Source organism: Chelonus insularis, unplaced genomic scaffold, assembly GCF_013357705.1.
Source record: "Chelonus insularis isolate UGA/USDA-ARS -01 unplaced genomic scaffold, ASM1335770v1 contig_130_pilon, whole genome shotgun sequence".
Taxonomy (NCBI): Eukaryota; Metazoa; Arthropoda; class Insecta; order Hymenoptera; family Braconidae; genus Chelonus; species Chelonus insularis.
The window spans coordinates 1,046,241-1,066,456 of NW_023276371.1; the positions used below are offsets into that span (position 1 = coordinate 1,046,241).

The following is a 20,216-nucleotide window of genomic DNA, read 5'->3' on the forward strand; positions in this document are numbered from 1 at the left end:
ATTTATTTCTTTTTTTTTACAATACATATCCTGTCGTTGTTTATTTTACAATTTATGAAAATGAAGATTTTTATATTTGATGAATAGATTGATTTGACTCAAGTACATACTATACAAAGGTATTAATGGAATAAGAATTTTAAAAAAGTCTAAATTGTTATGATCAAGAATATAAAATATCATTAATGAGCGGATAATTAATTTTTAAGTATGGCTTTAAAACCTTCAGTCCAGCTGAATAAGGTATAAATGATCAGGCCAAAAAAGATTATTTTGGTGAAAACATCTACCCAGTACATCCTAAAAAAGTATAATATTAATTTTTAGAAATATATTTAAGTTCAATCTAAATTCTTTGAAATAAATTCTTACACTCTCATGTGTCGTCGTGCCGCTGGAAGTGTTTCTGGAGGTTCATTAAGAATATAAATTCTTGCTGCTCGAATGCAAGCTTCGAAATAAGCATCCATATCCATATCTTCTCCATCTACTTTATAATTTTTCCGTTCTAAATCATTAAATTTTGATCTAATTATATCTATATTGTCATTTTTGAAGTCCCATTGTCTATTAGCGTAGTATTCAAATACTTCAAAACCTTTTTGGATACGTCGGTGAATTCGACACATACTGAAATAAACTTTAATTAGACAACTATACAATTTCTTTCGAGTGTACTGTTTTATAAAATTAAAGAAAAAAGAGGTAAACATTTATTACCAATTTTTATCTAGTACAAATGTGATAAATTATCTATTTTATATGAAAGATATTAGAAAGTAAAAATATTAAATACTTACATAGGTTTATGGCCAGTAAAGAACAATATAGTATCAATAAAGTAAGCTGGCAACATGTGGAAAAGTAGGACACAAATATTGTGCATAAGTTTTGATTTCTTCATACTACCACCTGGATACCAAAGTACTCCATTTAATGGTACTTTTTCAGTGATTCGTCGACCACGATCGAGTATTTCACTCCAGGATACCTTGAACTGATGACTACTTGTTAAATTATATACTCGTCTACTTTCATCTTTGCAATATATGTAATTCCATGAGCAACCAAAAATAGCATTTATCGCTATGTCTACAGGAAGATAATCAGCATATCCACGTTCATCACATAACATTGTTCTAATTACTCCTTTTCCGGCTCCAATAAGCAAACCAGTTGGCCCATTTATGTTATCAGTCCAACCTGGAAGTGGCTCTTTCCATATTGGAATAACTATGCTGGGTCTAAAAACATTGATTAATTTTTATTACTACTATACTGTGATAATTATAATAATGTTTTATGATCTTCTTATTTTCATTATCACTGGGTATAAAACAATGTAATTTTCTTGGTATATAATAGGAGAGGATAAAATACTAGTGTATAAAGTAAATAACTATTCCAATTATTTGTGAAGAAACTTAAATAATTTAACAACATAATAAGGAAGTCTATAAAAAAAACTCTACTTAGAGAATATTATTAATAATTATGATTAGTATTAAAGAATAAAAAGTCATTACCGAAGAATAATTGCCGGAAGTTCTTTCATAGCTTCTTCAACTAATCCTTCAGAAAGAGCTTTAGTGAAAGCATAAGTATTGGGTAAATTACCAAGAATTTTACTTGTCATTGCTTCTACTACATCATCATCCATCCATTCCACACATTTAATTATTTTATGTGGATCTGCCGGAGGTGGATATGGCTTTTCACCGAGAATCTAATTGAGAATAGCTTAAGTAAATATACAAATAATGCAAAATAATGATGTAACACTTAATTTTTAGTATATGCAAAGATAAATATTTTTACTTTCTCTTCCAGGTGACAATATGCTGTACTGATGTGAGCAAATAGTACTAAATGCTTCATTTGTTTAGCCAAGTCTAGCATATTCTTTGTACCTCGAGTATTAAGTAGTACAGCTCTCTTCAATGGCTCATCAAATCTACATAAAAAGTAATCATTTTTTAAAATATTATTAAGTATATGATATAAACGTATATTCTCTCTAAGAGATTGATATTTTAAATAAACTCTTATGTTAATTTAAAATGATTATCTTAAGATAACATGATTTCACTATTTAGTTTTTGTCACTTGAAAAAATTTCTAGACTTTAAGATGATCAAACAATAAAAATTAAGTCATATTACCTGATGGTTGCTGCTGCATGATAGACAATATTAATCTTTTCACATAATATTTGCCTATCCTCAACTGATAATCCCAAATCGAGAAGTGACACATCGCCATTAATTACATGGACTTTTTCACAAATAAATGGTAATCCTCGAAGTTCCTTCACCTTCTCGAAAAGCTAAAAAATAAAAAAAAACATTACTATCACGCTAACCTCCATGAATATTCATTAATTTTAAAATGAAATTGATTATGTAATGCAAAATTTTGAGATTGAAAATATTTTTTTTTTGTAAGTAATTTTTTATTCATGGATATTCTTATATTTCATAGTTAGATTGCGCAATAAGATTTATCAATGGATTTTACTTATGCAGAAAATGTCGTTTGAACATTTAGAAAGACAGGTCATTAGATAGACGTTCATAAAGATACTGTTGGGACATTCATGTTCTTTTTCTTATTCACCGACTCAGTACCTTGAATCTTTCAGTAATATTTCAAATTTTTACTGTTCATTGTCATACAATGTAAAGACATGAAATATTTATGAATTTCCTTCTTTTATAATCCTCATCAGTAGATTAGAAAATAAGGAAATTATTATGTTAAATAAGAATATTTATTAGTTAAATTTCTTATTATTAATAATTGTGAGTTTATGATCACAAATTGTTTGTATTGTTAAGTAGCTATAAGAGGTTATATAAATAATTATTAAAATGTTTATTGTTATTAAAAATATATTAAATAACCCCAAGAAATTAAAGTGTAATTGAACTTTAATGTTTCATAGATATTAAATTAACAAATTTATTTAATTTAGCAAGAAAAAAGATTAAATATCAATCATTATTTTGATGTTAACCAAGAAACTGATAATTGATGAAAAAGTATTGTTTTTTTTTTAGAAAAAATTCAATTATCTATGCAAGAGAAGTTATAAATAATAATTCTTGTGAAATTCCACTTTTTTATGTCATATCATCAGAAATAAAATTGCGCCATGATTGCTATTAGAGCTTAAGTGTTGGCCAATATCCGTAAATTCATTTTTACTTTAGACTAATAATTATTTGCTAAATTTTATTACTTTATATGTCAATATGAATCTAAAATAAAAAAACCTTGAAATACAATTTATGCAAAAGTTATTGGCAATGTAGGTGATTTCCTTTTGAATTAATTAATTTTTTATCATAGTGTTTCAAATGACGTTAAACCATAATTTGAACTTGATTGTAAACATAAAAAGAGATAAATGAAAATAATTGACCTTCAATGGTTGGAAAATTTCTCTGATTAAGATGATTAAGGAAATGAATTTTAATCGTTAATTATAAGTCTTAGATTAGAATAAATAATTTTTTGTCAAATACTTAATGATTGTTTCATCGGAAAATAATTAAACTACTCGACAAACAATTTTTTCACTGATTTCTGAGTAAAGTAACAACGTAAGTATACTTTATTCTTAAATTCCAGTTAAATGGCTATGAAAAAAATAAATGATTCTGTTTAGTACTTATTTGTGAATTACAAATAAAAATGAAAGAACATTAAAAGAATTCAAGAGGGAAAGCGACGAATAAACAAGTGCATTCAACGTGCAATAGTGATCTTTCGAAATACCAGTGTGTGTAAATACACGTGAGTTGATCTCGATTAGCAGCTATTTATTTGATGTTAATCATGAAACAAATAGGAAGTGTACAACAATACATGTTGACTTTTTTATGCATTCATATTTTACAAACAGTTGACTTAGAGATTAAATTAAAAATTTACCGATTTCTAGAAAATAATTTATAGGTTATGAGATAATGTAATGTATATTTGTTATTTAATTTATGAAAAATCTGCGATTTTTATGAATTTGTTTCATCAAAATTATAGAAATAATTTATTTATATAAATAATACTGTAAATTGAAGTGTGTACCAGCAAAACACATAAGCATGTTTACTGTTTAAAAGTGTAAACAAACTATAGAAGTCTTGTAGTTGTTTTACACACACTTTAGAGTGTGGTATAATCTATAGTTTGTTTACGGGATTTAACAGTGAACACATTTTTAAGTGTGTTTAGTGTAACATTTTAATTTACAATGAACTTATGAATAATTTTATAATTATGAATATCTAAAATAATGTTGTTTTTACGAAATGCAATGAAATGACATTTATACTATTTATGCCATTAGATACAGTTGAAATTATAATATTTGAATATTTTAGGTTAATTTTCAGAACTAAAAAGTTTGGTAATTACAAACAGAGTTAATGTAATGTTAAGTAAGGTTGTTTTATTTTTTTATAGAAAAATGATTCATTCATGAAGTTTGGGACGTCATCTTTGGATTGAGTGAAAATATGCTAATACCGGTTAGATACTGGGAATTCTGACCTGCTGGCCTTGTTTTACCCAAGAGATTGTAATAAAGTCCACGTGTAACTGACTAATGATAAACGTTGGAGAGTAAGAGAGAAATTGCGTTATAAAAAAGAGAGACTTGTACCGGAGTCAGGAGGTATGACATAACAAGTAAGTATACTTTCACTAGACGATAATATTCTCAAATCGGTTACGCTTATGACAAGGCCTTGACTCTGTTTCTACAAGTACAAGAATTACATAGACTCATACTGATCTTTGCTTACTAATTTTCATATCATTATTATATCTTTCAAGTTGGGTGTATATTTGAATGTCTTCTGATCATTATGACATCTGTTTTTATATTGGCATATAGAAAAAAATGAAAGAAGAAGAATTATCTCTAAGAGATACTCTTTATTTTAATTTGTTGATAAAGTTAATCAAAGGTATTTTCCTATAATCAATGATTTTTTGGTATTAAATTAAAATATTATGACACAAATGAATAAATAATATAAGTAAGAACATTAAATTGATAGTTAGTTAAGCAATCATAAACTTACTGGTGAATTAAAAATTTCTTCTAAACGTAGTTTTGGATCTTTTCCTTTCTTAGCCCTTACAAGAAGATAAAGTTTACCAACGTTCGGGATGCAACGGAGAAACTTCTCAATCATAACTTTTCCAAGGAATCCTGTTCCACCAGTTATCAAAATATTCTGACCTTCAAACATATCTGCAACTCTATCAGGAAGCTCTTCAATTTTTGTTGGTTCCATCTTGAGATTTTGATCAGTTCAACCTGGTGCATAATAATTAAATTGTCAGTTATTTTTTAAACATTTTATTTAATCATTATCTATTAATATTACATGATATTATCAATTACATATCTTTTATATATTTTTAGATAAAATTCAAGAGTAATTGGCAAGCAGTCAATAGAGAAATTCAAAGCGATATTGACATTAAATTGAATAGAAAAAGGAATTAAAAATTATCAATTATACCTATTACATCTCAACTTGTTACTTGATACTCATGATCATTCTTCTCCAAGTAATTAAGTTGAGTTATTTTTATGAAAAATATCAAACATATCTATTTCATGACAAGTATTAATTTTCATCAATAATATAACACAGTAATATCTATAATTAAATGCAGCAACTATTCAAGTACATATTTTTTATTTACCAGTTTAAATTTGTTTTCCCAATTCTCAAGATTCTTTTTTTCTTTTTTACACTTGTTATTACTGCGCAACCATTCAAATAACTAATCTTGCGCGCGGAAACTGGTTTTAATTAATGACGCTTGCGCATTAAAGATAATACACTAAATTGGTTGCTTCTGAGAAACCGGGAAAAAATTTAATTATGGTAATTGGAAACATTTGAATATAATTGTAAATTAATTATTTATTAGAGTTATGCTCTTCTTTTTAATACAATTAATCTTTCATTTATAATCATTATTACAAAGTTTAACGGCTAATTGTCATTATTGCAAAATAGTTTTCGACATTCTTCGATACGCATGAAATAAGTAGAAAGGGTTTTATTATAATTATCAATATTTTGATTATTTTTTTTCAGTTTAAAGTATACAGAATAGAACGCGTGTCTAAAGATTCAATAAAAAACATTTGAATAATTTAAATAATGAAAATTGTAATAAATAGTCATAAAATGGAATTATTTCATTTAGATAGTAATTATGTATTTCTCATGTAACTTCATCTATAGAATCAATCAAAGATTCTAAAAAAATTTAAAGTTTCTCTTCATTAATTGTGAAATCTTTAATTAAAAGTCGTGACGATAAATTTCATCGAAAGATTTTTCTTATAGTATTGCATTTACTGTTAGATAAGTTATTTGTAAAATAATCAATTTATCATTAGCTGCATTTTTGTATTACTTTTTATTTAGAAAATAAGTTATTTTATTTCAAAAAAAAAGAAATGTTATTAATGATCACTTATTTTCTATTAACACAGGCACAAATTCACTTACGATTTTAAAATAAAATACCCGTGATGAAAATTCACGGCTGGCGGAGATTGAAAGCTTCCGCAGATCAAATTGACGTTTGGTTGGATATTGTCTTTTTTCTATAAAGGAAGTTGACTTGAACGGACTGTGAGTTGATTACAGACTGAGAAAAGTTTGCCATCGAATCCCGAACGTTTGGTTACCTTATACTTATGAACATGTATTGGTCTAATACCTGTTAGTGTCGTCGTCGTTGTTATTGTTGGTCCAGGGCCGTATAAACTTTCAATTTGGTGAAGTAAGACCTCAGTGATTGGTTACCCCCCACTACTGATAAACTTCTGAATCTTGGACTCTTTATTACAGGTAAAACTCTCGGTTATTCTGACTAAGCTGAAGACTAAGTTTAAATTACCAAGATATTTAATGGATTATTTATTATTTTTCATTTCTATTTTTAACAACAATCAAACGTATCAAGGTATTTTTTATAAATTTTTATTATTTCACCGTTGAAAGGTCAATAATAAAGTTTTAAATTATTTTATTAGTGTCATAAATATTAAAATTCGTTTTCTAACATTTCTTTTTGGATAATTAACACTTTTGAAATTTCTAGAAATAAAAGTTATATTATTTGAATATATTTTTATAAACCATATACTAATAATAATCAAAATGAACAGTCAACAATATTATTTATTATATTAATATTATTTTACAAAGTTAAAATTACTAAATAGGAATTCTAATTATAAATTACAAAAGTAATTTTTATTTATTTTTTTCAAATAATATTTTATACACTTTTATTTTTAAATATATAATATTTTGAAATTTTTCTTATCATCATGTTAAATATTAACATTACTCATTTCTGATGAACACTTACATGTTTTTGCTCTTTATATATTTACTAACTGAATAAGTTTAATAAGCTAATGTCAAGTATTGAAACTCACTTAAAAATGTTTCACTAGAATTTATACATTTTAACATTTACAAGAATATTCAAAAAAGTTATTAGAATCTAATTACAAATCTAATATTTTTCTAATATCTCTATCTAATTTGTCGTTTGATATACAATCATCATCATTTATTTCTCACAATAAAAATTCACTTGATATTTTAATAGTATTATCTCCTTGATACTCGTTGACTCAGAATTAGCATTTTTTTTCATTATAATTTATAATTTTAAAGGAATCGGAAATAGCCAAAAAATTGGTTAAGGTCAATGACGAATTGATATACTTAATATTTATATAACTAAATTTAGAGTTCGTCATTAAGTCACGGTTTTGGGAATTTTTTAAGTTTACCAAGAAAAAAAGGAACAAGTATTTAAAATTTAATATAACCAATCATCGATGACAAAGTAGTATTATTTTACATTTGATTCAGCTAAAATCAACTTTGTATGATATTAAACTCATGTTAGTTTTATTTTGTCCTCTTTAATATCTTGCTACATGACACACAAGTTGCATAAACATTTTCAAGAGATGTTATATTATTGGTTGAATTGGATTTCTCTCCCTAGATGTATTTTAAAAAAAAGACAAAAAATTTGTTCATAAATAAAATACTACAACATAACTTTCGCATACACGTGTTTGTGGATCTTCAAAGAGATCACCATATTTATGCAATACTGCTAATTTTGGAGATACCAGTCCATAATTTATCAATAATCAGAGGTTGTGAGTCGTTGAAGAACAGCAATTTGATTACGTAAAATAATGATCAATTTCAAGTAATCAACTTCAAGGGCGAAATTGTACGATATTTAAAGAAGAAATTTTTTGGTGTATTCTAAAGTCCTCAAAAAATATATAATTATATTGCTGATGGGAGAGAAATTATTTATTGTCATCTATTGTTGCATTCATAATAATTTTTCAATAATTAGATATGATTGTTTATAGTCTGTTTTTTAAATAAAAAAGTTGCTAAATTATTGAATAAATCAAATTATGTTCATTGAAATAATTAAAAAAGTGATGACTCGCAGAAAAGTACTTATATACTTGTTTGGTTACATAAAAAAGTTTTTTGTCTCAATGTACTTGACATTAATAACAATCTTTCATTCTTTTCTTTTTGTTCATTTTGAAACTAAAAAAAATCGATTGCACGTTTCTTGAATAAAAAACGATTTATACTTTAAACATTAATTTTTAGAAGTTATTTGTTAATAAACATTCTTTATAAATGTAAAATACGGATTTTTTCAACAATGCTGATTCTAAAACAAAAGATTATTTATAGTTATTCTGAATGAAGTGTTTTTGAAACAGATAAAAAAATTAAAATCAAATTTTTTATACAACACTAAAGATACAGGTGTGTAATAAAAGAATGAAAGGAGTGCCAAATGTATATACGTCAGTATTCAACAAAGATAAAAAATATCTAAAACTTTCCTCAATAATTTTTTCTTTGTTACTTTTTTCACTTAATCAAACATTTATTCTTGAACGTTTTTACGTGGAATCCTTGATATTCTTTTTAAAACTATCATTTCATGAAATTAAATTTCATGATCATCATATTTATTTGCATTTAAATCTGAGGAATTTGTTAAACTAAATGTTTTACTCAACAGGACGCAGTTTGAGCATACAAATTAATCAGGAATGCAATTTTACATCTATGTCAAAATATTGGTTAATAATAACTAAGAGATTTAAACTTTTCACGATCGCAATATTGCTGGAGAACCGAAGCGGTTCAACCTCTATTCAATGACGTAATTTACTTTCGTGCGCAGCAACCTGGCCACTCGATTCAACGAGAGAACGAGTAATATTTCGACATTTCAGGATGCCAACGACACGACGCTCTCCATCACACCATACGCATACTCCACTCTGTAATCTATCAGAATGAACAATTTCATACCTTCACTTATTTTCTCATTAAATCTTTCTCTTCGATACACAACCAATAGTAAAGTGCAGTCACAATCAGAGAACATGACAAATAAATTACTCGAAATACAGAAAAATTATTATTCATAAACAAAAAGTTGTATTTATTAAATCCAGATTATATGATCTACTTTACTATTTTTAATGCTGATTTTACTTTAAATATCTACTTAATATTCTATTAATCAATTATACACAACCGACATTTATTTCTTAATCTAATGCTCGAATTATTCAAGAGGCTTTTGGCAAATACTTTTTGTTTCAAAATATCTTTGACAATGAGTTTTATATTCTTTTTAAGTTAAAAAGGATCTTTCTCTTTGATAATTATATACATATGAATTTATTTATTTTTTTGTGCATGATGCATTTGCATATGGTTCTTTTATATAATTATTGAAAGTTAATTATTAGACTGTTAAAAAATACCGAAATAAATTTATTCTTTAAATCAAAATTCTTAAGATGCTGGATTAACATTTTTTTTTCAATATCATAATGAGATCTTGAGAAAGATATTTTAAATAAAACATAAGTAGAAAAAATTGTTAATTATAAATTATTGAAATATTTTAATTTTTTATGAAAATATTTTATTAGAATGGAATTATTCATATAAAGTTGTCAGTAAGTATTTTACTGATTGATACATTTATCTTAAGATTATCAAAAAAAATATTTTAATCATCACTCATTTAATTTTTAAATGAAACTTTAATTTTTTTAATTGTACTTTAATAGTTCTCATTTATATAATTAATGTTCAATAACTCCAACAAGGGTTCTAGAAAAAATAAAGGGGCTAATGCAAATATAAAGGAACCAACAAAAAAGTGCAACTAAAGCAAATCTTAGGATGCCATCGGCAATCCAATAAATCATAAAAATTCTTCGGCTTTGAGGTAGTGTAGCGGGATCTTCTTTTAAGACATAGCGTCGAGCACCTAAGACATATATTTTCATAAATTGATCCCAATCATATGCCTTAGTATCCATAAAGAATGTTTCTTTATCGGCTGGATCTAATTTTTCTCTTAAATCTTTCATTCCATCATTTCTGTAAAATAATAAAGTAGTAAAATTATTAAAGTAAACTAATTAATTGAAGCAAATATTTAAAGAATAAATTTTATACATAATTAGATGTTATTAAATAAAAATTCCAATATTAAAAACTTACAAAAAGACCCATGGCTTCATTGTGTAATATTGAACTAGTCTGAGTCCCCAATTAACTCTATTTTGTATTTTTACTAAAAATGGTTTGTTTCCCGTCATAAGACAGATGCCATCAATGAAATAAGCGGGTAATAAATGAAGAAGGAATACAGAAATATAATGAATGTATTTATTTGTCGTCATTCCTCCACGTGGATACCATAAAATTCCTAAAAGTATAACAGTAATTTAGTTCCAAGTAATTTTATCAATTAGATAGTATCGAAAAATAATTTGAATATTTAAATACCTGAGAATGGATTTGCTAAAGCATGCTTTCGCCCATACTTGAGAGAATCTCCCCAAGTCATTGGATTCTCTCCGCTTTCAGTTACATTCATAAATATTGGTTTGCTTGGGGATTCTAAACCTACTCGCCATGCAAGTGCTATTATAGCATTTACAGCTATATCACAAGGAATAGCATCAATTAAAAGATTTGGATCACAAAGAACACTTCGGATTACTCCTTTAGCTGCTCCAATCATCAACCCTGTCGGTCCATTCATACTTTCTACCCATCCAGGTGCTGGTTCTTTCCAAGAAGCTACAACTAAAATACCAAAGGTTTAAATTGTAATTATAATTTATAAAAAATCACGATTAATAATTACACAATTTAATTTAATATCTTAATTTTATTAATATTCATTTTTTCTCAACATTTTATTATTTGCAAATTCATTAGTTTTTTATCCATTACTAATACATTAGCAAAAAATTGATTGATTGATTGATTTTAATGCAATTTTTGATAAAATAAGCTGATGAGTTTGCTTAAAATTTTTTTTAAACTCACAAACTATGTTACTAAAAAATTTTCAATTAATATTAGTATCTATAATTATTTAATTGGTATCTGATGGAATATTAAATAAAAATTTATTTACCAATTGAAGGTCGAGCAACTCCTACTGGTAAATTGGACCTATTAACCAAATCTTCCGCAAGAGCTTTACTAAATGCATATGTATTAGGCTGTACTCCTAAAAGTTTTGGGGTGATTGAATTCAAAAGATCATCATTTACAATATTGACAAGAGTCATGACATTTTCTGGTGAGATTGGAGTTGGATAGGCGCGTTCTTCAAGTACATCTTCACCACATTGTGAGTAGGATGTAGAAATATGAATCAATGCCTGAAGCTTGTTCATCTGTAAAGAATAAATTTCAGTTAATTTACATGTAGAATTTATTTTCTAGTAGTTCGTAGACCTCATACATGATTTTTTGTCGACTCGAATATGTATGTGATTTTTTATTCAGTTTTCAAGGAAAAAAATTAAACAGTTTCAATTTTACATTTGATTAAATAAACTTTAAAAAATATAATCTGAATTAGATTATTAGCATAAATTGGAATAAAATCGTCACTAATATTCCTAGTAATTTAATCAGAAAAGTTATTCCCATTTTCAATTGACGTAATGGAACTTTTAATTTATTCTGTATTAGATTTATATTAGATTGTCACTTAAAGTATCAATGACTCTTAGATCTAAGATAAAACTATTGTTGAAAGTACCTGTTTAGCGAGAGCTATAATATTAGCAGTTCCCCTGGTATTCATGTTTATGGCGTCCTTGAGTGGAGTATCGAACTTGACATTGGCGGCCCCATGAAACACGACAGACACTTTTTGCAATAAACATTCTTTATTAGCTTCTGATAGGTCTAATCCTTCAACTGTCACATCACCTGGGATTACTACAAGTTTTTTTAATCGCTCTGGTTTTTGTTCTCGTAGTGCTCTAAATGGCTCTTGCTAAAATAAAATAATAATATCAATATCTTCTGGGTGTTAAAACATCTATTTTCATTCAATTTTTTCGAATTTATTTTCGATCAATTGAATAAAATTTTATTACATAAAGAACTCACATTAATGTTATGTTAAAAACTTGGTACTAAGCTGTTAATAATTTTAAACCTTAAAAATTTATTTATCCTAGTAATTTTATTCTCTAATATGATTCTAAAAAACTAAAATAATCATATAATTGCAAAATAAATTTTTTTTTAATAAAACAGGAAATTTTCTTCAAAATTTCTCTTGATCATTTTTTTATAGAAAAAATAATCCTCACGAGCATCCGTTTAAAACTGCTCATATTCTATTTTTAGCATTTTTGTATCCAAAAAGAAAATAATGAAAAAACTCTAAACTTGTTCTTACTCTTGGATAGAATCCTAATTCAGAAAGTTTATGGACAGGTACAGCCAACATCAGAGTATTATTATGTATATGATTTCTTTAAAAGAATTTTCAATCTTACATCATGTATTTTACCTTATGATTTAAAAATAGAAAAATGTTTATAATACTTGACTAGTTTATCAAAATATATTTATTAACAATAAATTAGTAATTTTATTTTAATTTTAAAAAATTCAATTACTTATAGGAAAATAATTTTCAATGAAATTGATGGCAATGATGATAGAAAAATCCTCATAATTTACATAAATATGTACATAATTGATATCTATTATTTCTGAAATTGTAAATATTATGTTTTTTATATTAATTTTAATTATTTCCAACTAATTGTTTATTTGCATCATCAACTATTATATAAATAACAGTCTTTAGTTATAAATAAAAAATATAAAATATAGGTCATCATTATTGAGAAATGGATTCTTTTATAAAATCCAGGATGTAATCTAATCTTACATCTCGTAGGAAAATTACATTTAAAGCTATTACATGAAGACTTTGTTGTCCTCGAGTGAGCACGAGAAATGAAAAAAACAATCTTTTCCGGATAAATGATTTTCCTAGTGAAATTATAATTTTCTCTAACTTGTCCAAGTTATAATATATGCTATTTAATGAAGTTTGCACAAAGTTGAAGTAAATTATTTTATTTAATTCAATTTTAGACCAGATGATGAAAATTATTTAAGATAATAATTTGGTTGATAATAGATCAGGTATTATTGATGAAAGTCGTTGTCGTTTAAATGGTGTCAAGGCAGGCTTAAATTTTTTCACATTGAAATCAACGTACTATGTATACAATTCAATGCTACATTAAACTTCCTAAAAAACTTGTATCATTAAAAAGTTATAATTATTATAATAAATTTTATTTAATTTCTAAATATAAACTTGGATGCAACGTTCGAATATTTTTAAAGTCATCATTCATTTTAACCTTTCGAAATACTTTTACCTTTCAAAATCCGTGAAATTTTGTGTAATATAATATTCGATTGCTTTACTTTGTTGTTTCTTTTTTTTCTCTCATTAATTTCTTTCGAAATACGATTATACGTCGATATCTATAAAATTTTTGGATATTTTTAACGTCTCATTGATCATCAAGTATTATGTACTGTCTTATTGTTTAAAAATTGTCAGTTATTTAATATTTTATTTATTATTATAAGCTTTCTTATTCATTGATCAATTATGGTATTATGATTCAGTATAAAACTAGCAATTTATTGATTACTTTATGCTGATAGTAATAGTAAAGTAGCTATTTTCACTTAATATACCTGTACAATAGATTGCAATCGTGTTTGTGGATCAATTCCTTTCTTTTCACGTACAAGAAGATATATTTTTTCAATGTCCGGGCAACTGGACAGCAATTTCGAAACTAAAACCTTGCCCATAAATCCCGTGGCACCTGTTATGAGTACATGACGATTCCGGAACCATTCAGCTATTGTTGGTGATTTAGATTCCATTGTCATCTATGTTAATTTGAGCTGCTGATAAAAACACCAAACAAAGAAAAGCAAATTAATTACAATTAGCAAAAAATTATGATTGTCATTTTTATCGATTACAATATTAAAATATTAACCATGACTTCTCTTACTTGCTATACCAATTTTATCATTAAAAAGTGACGCGTTTAATAGTGATAAATTAAATGAATAATTGAGTCTTTATTTATATGAGATTTTTTTCAATATATTCATCGAATGTTCTCTAAGAACAATGATAATCTATTCGCCTTGTCATCGATAGCGATTTAATAGAGAAAAACAACTTTACAATTCTATTGACATATCATTGATTTATTCATTATTTATTCCAAAAAAGTCCTTTTTATGGTCATTCTTACAGAAAATTTGCCAACTGTATAATTAATTATTTTTTCATCAATGACATTTTTTGGATTATTATTTTGATAATTCAAAAAAGAAATTCCTACCAAGTTAATAATTACTTATTAAAAATTTATTAAAAAGTTGAAGTTTAAAAGGTGGTATAAAATTCATAAATACCTGCTTGAATAGTAAAAAAATTTCTTTACTAAAAATTAAAATGTAATTTCACCAGCCACTAATTATTAAACTACAATAATTAAATGGTCAGCAATAAATACACGTATTCAATTAAAATTTTTCTATGACTGAGCAGCCTGAGTATCCAATGAATGCCACGGGTTGCCGTTGAAGAACTGATCGACTACACGTTGAGTCAACCGCAAGCCACTGCAGTTGGCCTTCGTTCCTTCTTAAATCACGGTATTCCCCACATTTTGTACCACGAATTGGATGCCAATTCACTCACTTTTTCACTATTATCGATTTATATTTTAACTGGACTTTCGTAGATCCGAAAGCCTGCAGTGTCACACTCTATTACTCAAGGTCGAATTTTTTTAGACAAAGAAAGCCGAGAAAGTTTTTCGGATTCATTACTTAATTTTTCATGCCCTTCGGATATTGCCAAATATGTAAATAAATACTTTCTATATATTTATTTATATATTCTGATTAATAGAATAAGTGTACTGTGGGAAAATTTTTTGTCTTTAAAAATCTCTTTTGACAATAAAAATTAATTTATTTTTATATATAAATGATGAAATACATACACCATAAATATTTTCTATTTATTTAATAATATTGTAATCTTAATATTTTGAAATATTTCATTTTGGTTATTTTTTTAAAAACAAATATATTAAAATTCAGAGAATATTTAATCATTTTCCATAACACACACAGTAATGTATACTTGGTGCATTATGCAATGCATATAAATGTATAACTAATTAAGTTATCAGGTATTAATGTTAATTTTATAATCAAATTTATATAATATTCAGCTAACGATAGCTTGATCAGAAAAATCTATTCTATCATATGAAAAATGTAAAAAAGGATATAAAAATGTATCAACAATACAATTTTTCTACTGATGTGTTAACAAATCATTGCAGCAATTATTTCAATAAACTGGTGTTTAACCATTAATGGAATGATGAGAATAGAAATGTATTTAAATTTGGTTAAAGAGAAAATAAAATAAAGGCACAATCATTCCAGTTTTTGTCCAAGTAGAGCCTAAAATAAACTTAGCAATCCACCAAACAAGTCCCATCAATGCAAATTGAAGCCCCAAATGTGCAACTAATAAACTGAAAATATAAAGAATTGCAATTAAGACTTTGATCGGAAGAAAAAGTCAATTAATCGTGCTATAATATAGTATAAATGTGATTGGAAAATATTCAGATTTTAGCAATCATACTTATTCAATGGAAAAAACTTACATTTGATCTTTGGAACGTGCTGCTTCAAGAGTTTTTAATGGATCCTTACTTAAATAAACTCTTACTCCTTTGGTTAAATCAACAAAATAATCCTCCCATACTAAGGATCTTATGTCAAGGTAGAATAATTTTTGATCTTCATCTGATAAAGATTCATGTAATGCAAGTAATCGAGGATTGTGATACTTCCATTCAGTAACGATGAATTTTTCCAAACGGCCAAGAGAGTTGTTTACATTAGTATGTAATCGGACGAGACTTGATGACATGAAAAAATAATATTTTTATTAATTTCACTGAATAATTTCATTCATAATTCTTCATTATTTTTAATATCTAATGCTGATTTATTAGCATATTTTTATGATCATCTTAATTAAGAAAGTTTTAATAAAATAAACTCTGTATTTTTTTAATAAAAATAAAAAAAAAATATGTTACTACTTCAAAATGTTACTTACATTGGTCTTCCTCCAGCTAATTTAGTAACTGTATCCAGTATATAAGCCGGAATCATATGAATGAAAATAGCTGAAATTTTAAAAAGCCAAAGTGGCAGAAATTTGATATGCGGATACCAAACAGCAGATTTGAGCGGATATTTGTGAAGATATTTATTCACTTTTGATTCTATCATACTCCAACGGAATGGATTACAAGTGCTTGAAGTACAATGGTATACCTTAATTTTTTTTTCACTAAAACAATGAAGTAATATAATGAGTTATCAATTGAGTCTAAAGTTTTTTTTTGGTATTTAATATTGATAACTTACTGACTGGTACCAGCTGTGTAACCAGCAACTATTAATGAATTCACAACAACATCAACAGGTATATAATCGTTTATTAGATCTGGATAAATCGGTAAACGACGGATTACTCCTCTACTGGCACCCATTAAAAAACCTTGAGGTCCATTTTTTGATGTGGTCCAGCCGGGTATTGGTTCTTTCCATGCTCCAATAACTAGAAAATTCATTAAAGATATAAATTTATTCATTAGTTTAGTAAATAAAAGAGCATACTTTTTACCAGTGTAACGTTTATTTAAAAAATGACATAACTTAGATAAATACGCTCATTTGTTGACATTATTGACTAGAAACATCGAGGTTAATGGTAATAGCCTTTTTTTATCAGTCTTGCTCATTAAAAAGTATTTTTATAATAATTATTGGTAAAAACAAGGGTAAATTTAAATGTGAATTATTATCAATAAACAATCATTAACAAATGAATAAATTTCCAATTAATTAACCAATCTTTAATTGACACTTAACTGTTTTTGCATGAATGTTATCAACATATTATTCAATATTAATTAGTGACTAGAAAAACCTATTTCATTCGATGATATTTTGTGATGTTAAATTAAAAAAAAAAAAAGTTGAAAAAGAAACGATTCCAATTACTAACAATAAATTTTTTCTAAAGATTAAAAATTAATTTAGATAATGAAACTTTTTAAAAGTTGTTTTTCTTTTTAGCAGTAATATGTGGCAAGAAATAACATTTTATATAAATTTGAAAAAAAGCTACAAAAAAATTACTTCAAGAAAAAAAATTAGTTTCCTTATTTCAATAGTTACTATAAACTTACTCATGGAAGGTCTGACAATAGCAGCTGCAAGTGATGCATTAGCTATTTCATGTTCTGCTAAGTGTTTTGTAAAAGTATAAGAATTAGGATGATCCTTAAGTAACTTTGGTTCTTCTTCAGCTAATTGGTTTTCATCTAATTCATTCGACATTTTAATCACCTTCTCTACATCTGCTGGTGCAGGATATATTTGCTCTTTTGTTTCTAAAAGGAATGAATTCACGTAAGCACTTGATACGTGTACGATTGCCTACAAAAAAATTTAGAATATATTAAAGAATTACAAATGGAATACATGATTGTAAATATCTTCTTATGTAATTGATATCAAATATTTAAGTTGATAAATACTTTACGCTATAAAGAAATAAATAGATATACAAGTATTTCAATAAATATTATCTTTAAAAGTATGATTGATATTTAAAAGTATTACATTAAAATAATTTCCATATTTACACATTTATTTTGTAAATAAATGTTCAAATAAAATGATCATTGTTTACCTTGAGATTTCTGATTTCTTGACTCAATTGTACTATTCGTCGTGTTCCTAGGAGATTTATATCAATAGCAGATTTCAAACTGGCTCCAAAGTCCAAAGTGGCCGCTGAATGAAAAATAACATTTACTTCTTCAACAAGAGTAAATCGATCTTCAGCAGATAATCCCAAGTTTTCTGCACCAACATCACCAGCAATAGGAATAAGTTTGTTAAATAAATACTCTTTTTTTTCTTCACGAAGTCTATCGAATACCTATAATAAAATAATGACATTATTACCGTAATAGTAATGTTAAACTGATTTTTTAAATTATTTTTCCTTTTTATTCGATTAATTAGATTAAATAACCTTAAATTAATATAAAATAAATTTTTTTTGTTTAATAATTAAAAAATTTTTACCGAGTCTTTGATGAGCGTTTCAAGTCTCTCTTTTATTTGTTTTCCTTTTTTTGGTCTCATTAAAACATAGATATTTTTTAAATCAGGAATACTTCGAAGTAACTTTTCAATAAGACAGCTTCCAACAAAACCAGTTCCACCAGTAATGAAAATATTTTTTCCTCTATAAAAATCTAACACCTGAGATGCCATTATCACGTTTTATTTGTTTTTACAGCAATTAGTTAATATTAAATATTGCCTGTTTTCTCTATTTTAAATTAAGACATTCGTTGGTTAGAATCGACAATCCTTTCAAATATCTCTGAGATGATAGTTTAGAATAGATAAATAGTTGTTATAAAAGAGAAACTTATGAATTAAAATAACTGAACAAATAATAGGATACGTAACCAGCTGTAACCAACAGCAAAGTCGAGAACTTAACTGAACACTGGTGGACGCTACACCTGATATGAAGCACTACATTACCACGTCCAATAGACATTCAGGTTGGACAATCTCTCTAGCTGTTAGAAACGTGAAGGGGGCACTGAACACTACATTGAGGCAAGGACACTGAGGAATGCTCACAGAATATACCTGAAAATTTTTATTAGTGAGATGCTGGGTCATAAGGGGTTCTCATAACTTGACAAAATGAACTGCAAATACTCCGACAATTTACTTAGTTATTAAAATTTTTTTTCCTTTCTAATAGAAAAGATTACTTACTTTTTTAAAATTTTTGTTTCACTTTCACTTTTATTTTGTACGGTTTTTTTGATAAAACAGAAAAGTCGATAATTTAGAAAATAGTTATTTGTAATACATAACCTATTATCGGTATAATAGATAAATTTAAAAAATATTTTTTATTTTTCATATGATTTTCTTGCACTATTACTTTGCTTTTTATTATCTCTTCTTTGATAATAATTTATATTTTTAATATTTAAAAAATCCTTTTAAATTATTTGAGATATTAATTTAAAGTTTTTACATCATTTATCGAACTTGTAAATTCACATTCTTACTTACAGAAAAAAACATTTGAAAAGTATTTTTGGAGCACCATAATGTCATAATAAAAGATGAATTACATCAACCGACTAGAAGATGAGTCATTAAAAAAGGGATGTAATTAAGTTTGACATCATCTCAACTTACTTTTGTGGAAGTAGTGAATTGCAGCACTTTGCATATGTCAATATTTAATATTTATGTGTGAAAAATTTCTTTCGTAACGTTAGTTGGAAATTTTATTTACGTTACTGTTAATCATAGCAAATAGCAAACTTGTTAATGAAAATAGTAAATAGTGAGCTGGCTGTCCTTGAACCTTTTACAAGCTTTGAATGGAGTAATAAGTGGCATTGGCATTGGCGATATCCATCAGATTATGTTAATACAGCGTACAACAATATCAGTGTTATTACGTTAAATAAGAAAATATAAGTGGGGATTGACGGACTACAGGAGAATGATAAAATTCAATCAATACTTCCTATAATCCAATCT

General features: G+C 26.3%; 3 protein-coding genes and 1 long non-coding RNA gene across 6 annotated transcripts; 1 reads left to right on the forward strand and 3 right to left on the reverse strand.

The window, feature by feature from the left end:
* Positions 1-16: 16 nt before the first annotated feature.
* On the reverse strand, positions 17-6,696 carry LOC118071243 (putative fatty acyl-CoA reductase CG5065). Its single transcript, XM_035090291.1, has 8 exons — positions 6,546-6,696; positions 5,091-5,329; positions 2,163-2,326; positions 1,819-1,954; positions 1,527-1,726; positions 801-1,244; positions 373-630; positions 17-300 (listed from the first exon to the last, which is right to left on the reverse strand). The coding sequence occupies exons 2-8, from the start codon at positions 5,304-5,306 to the stop codon at positions 198-200; spliced, it is 1,521 nt and encodes a 506-aa protein (XP_034946182.1). The 5' UTR covers positions 5,307-5,329; positions 6,546-6,696; the 3' UTR covers positions 17-197.
* On the forward strand, positions 3,711-6,146 carry LOC118071269 (uncharacterized). 2 transcript variants are annotated; one of them, XR_004690866.1, is made up of 4 exons: positions 3,711-3,798; positions 4,468-4,692; positions 5,144-5,350; positions 5,438-6,146. It is a non-coding gene; the product is annotated as an uncharacterized lncRNA (long non-coding RNA). The 2 variants fall into 2 exon arrangements; XR_004690867.1 differs by lacking the exon at positions 3,711-3,798 and adding an exon at positions 4,211-4,385.
* A 3,388-nt stretch (positions 6,697-10,084) lies between the features above and the next one.
* On the reverse strand, positions 10,085-15,150 carry LOC118071251 (putative fatty acyl-CoA reductase CG5065). Of its 2 annotated transcripts, none has more exons than XM_035090307.1 (7): positions 14,931-15,150; positions 14,190-14,405; positions 12,208-12,447; positions 11,572-11,836; positions 10,932-11,234; positions 10,644-10,851; positions 10,085-10,520 (listed from the first exon to the last, which is right to left on the reverse strand). In XM_035090307.1, the coding sequence occupies exons 2-7, from the start codon at positions 14,388-14,390 to the stop codon at positions 10,220-10,222; spliced, it is 1,518 nt and encodes a 505-aa protein (XP_034946198.1). In that variant the 5' UTR covers positions 14,391-14,405; positions 14,931-15,150; the 3' UTR covers positions 10,085-10,219. The 2 variants fall into 2 exon arrangements, with proteins under 2 accessions (XP_034946198.1, XP_034946192.1); XM_035090301.1 differs by having other exon boundaries at positions 10,086-10,520; positions 14,190-14,408; positions 14,931-15,149.
* Positions 15,151-15,698: 548 nt separating this feature from the next.
* On the reverse strand, positions 15,699-19,542 carry LOC118071236 (putative fatty acyl-CoA reductase CG8306). Its single transcript, XM_035090285.1, has 8 exons — positions 19,431-19,542; positions 18,717-19,298; positions 18,316-18,567; positions 17,810-18,059; positions 16,983-17,175; positions 16,669-16,905; positions 16,208-16,465; positions 15,699-16,072 (listed from the first exon to the last, which is right to left on the reverse strand). Exons 2-8 carry the CDS (start codon positions 18,906-18,908, stop codon positions 15,934-15,936), a joined length of 1,521 nt encoding a protein of 506 aa, XP_034946176.1. The 5' UTR covers positions 18,909-19,298; positions 19,431-19,542; the 3' UTR covers positions 15,699-15,933.
* Positions 19,543-20,216: the final 674 nt, after the last annotated feature.

Bases quoted from the DNA above. Each gene is read 5' to 3' on its own strand.
- LOC118071243 (XM_035090291.1), bottom strand. From the start codon at position 5,306: ATGGAACCAACAAAAATTGAAGAGCTTCCTGATAGAGTTGCAGATATG. The intron at 1,955-2,162 runs GTAATATGACTT...CTTTTTATGTAG, and splicing joins CATGCAGCAGCAACCATCAG to ATTTGATGAGCCATTGAAGA. The intron at 1,245-1,526 runs GTAATGACTTTT...CAATGTTTTTAG, and splicing joins CTTCCGGCAATTATTCTTCG to ACCCAGCATAGTTATTCCAA.
- LOC118071251 (XM_035090307.1), bottom strand. From the start codon at position 14,390: ATGACAATGGAATCTAAATCACCAACAATAGCTGAATGGTTCCGGAAT. The intron at 12,448-14,189 runs GTATATTAAGTG...ATTTTATTTTAG, and splicing joins GATTGCAATCTATTGTACAG to CAAGAGCCATTTAGAGCACT. The intron at 10,852-10,931 runs GTATTTAAATAT...TTATACTTTTAG, and splicing joins TTTAGCAAATCCATTCTCAG to GAATTTTATGGTATCCACGT.
- LOC118071236 (XM_035090285.1), bottom strand. From the start codon at position 18,908: ATGGCATCTCAGGTGTTAGATTTTTATAGAGGAAAAAATATTTTCATT. The intron at 18,568-18,716 runs GTAAAAATTTTT...ATTTTATTATAG, and splicing joins AAACGCTCATCAAAGACTCG to GTATTCGATAGACTTCGTGA. The intron at 17,176-17,809 runs GTAAGTTTATAG...TGAATTTTCTAG, and splicing joins TATTGTCAGACCTTCCATGA to TTATTGGAGCATGGAAAGAA.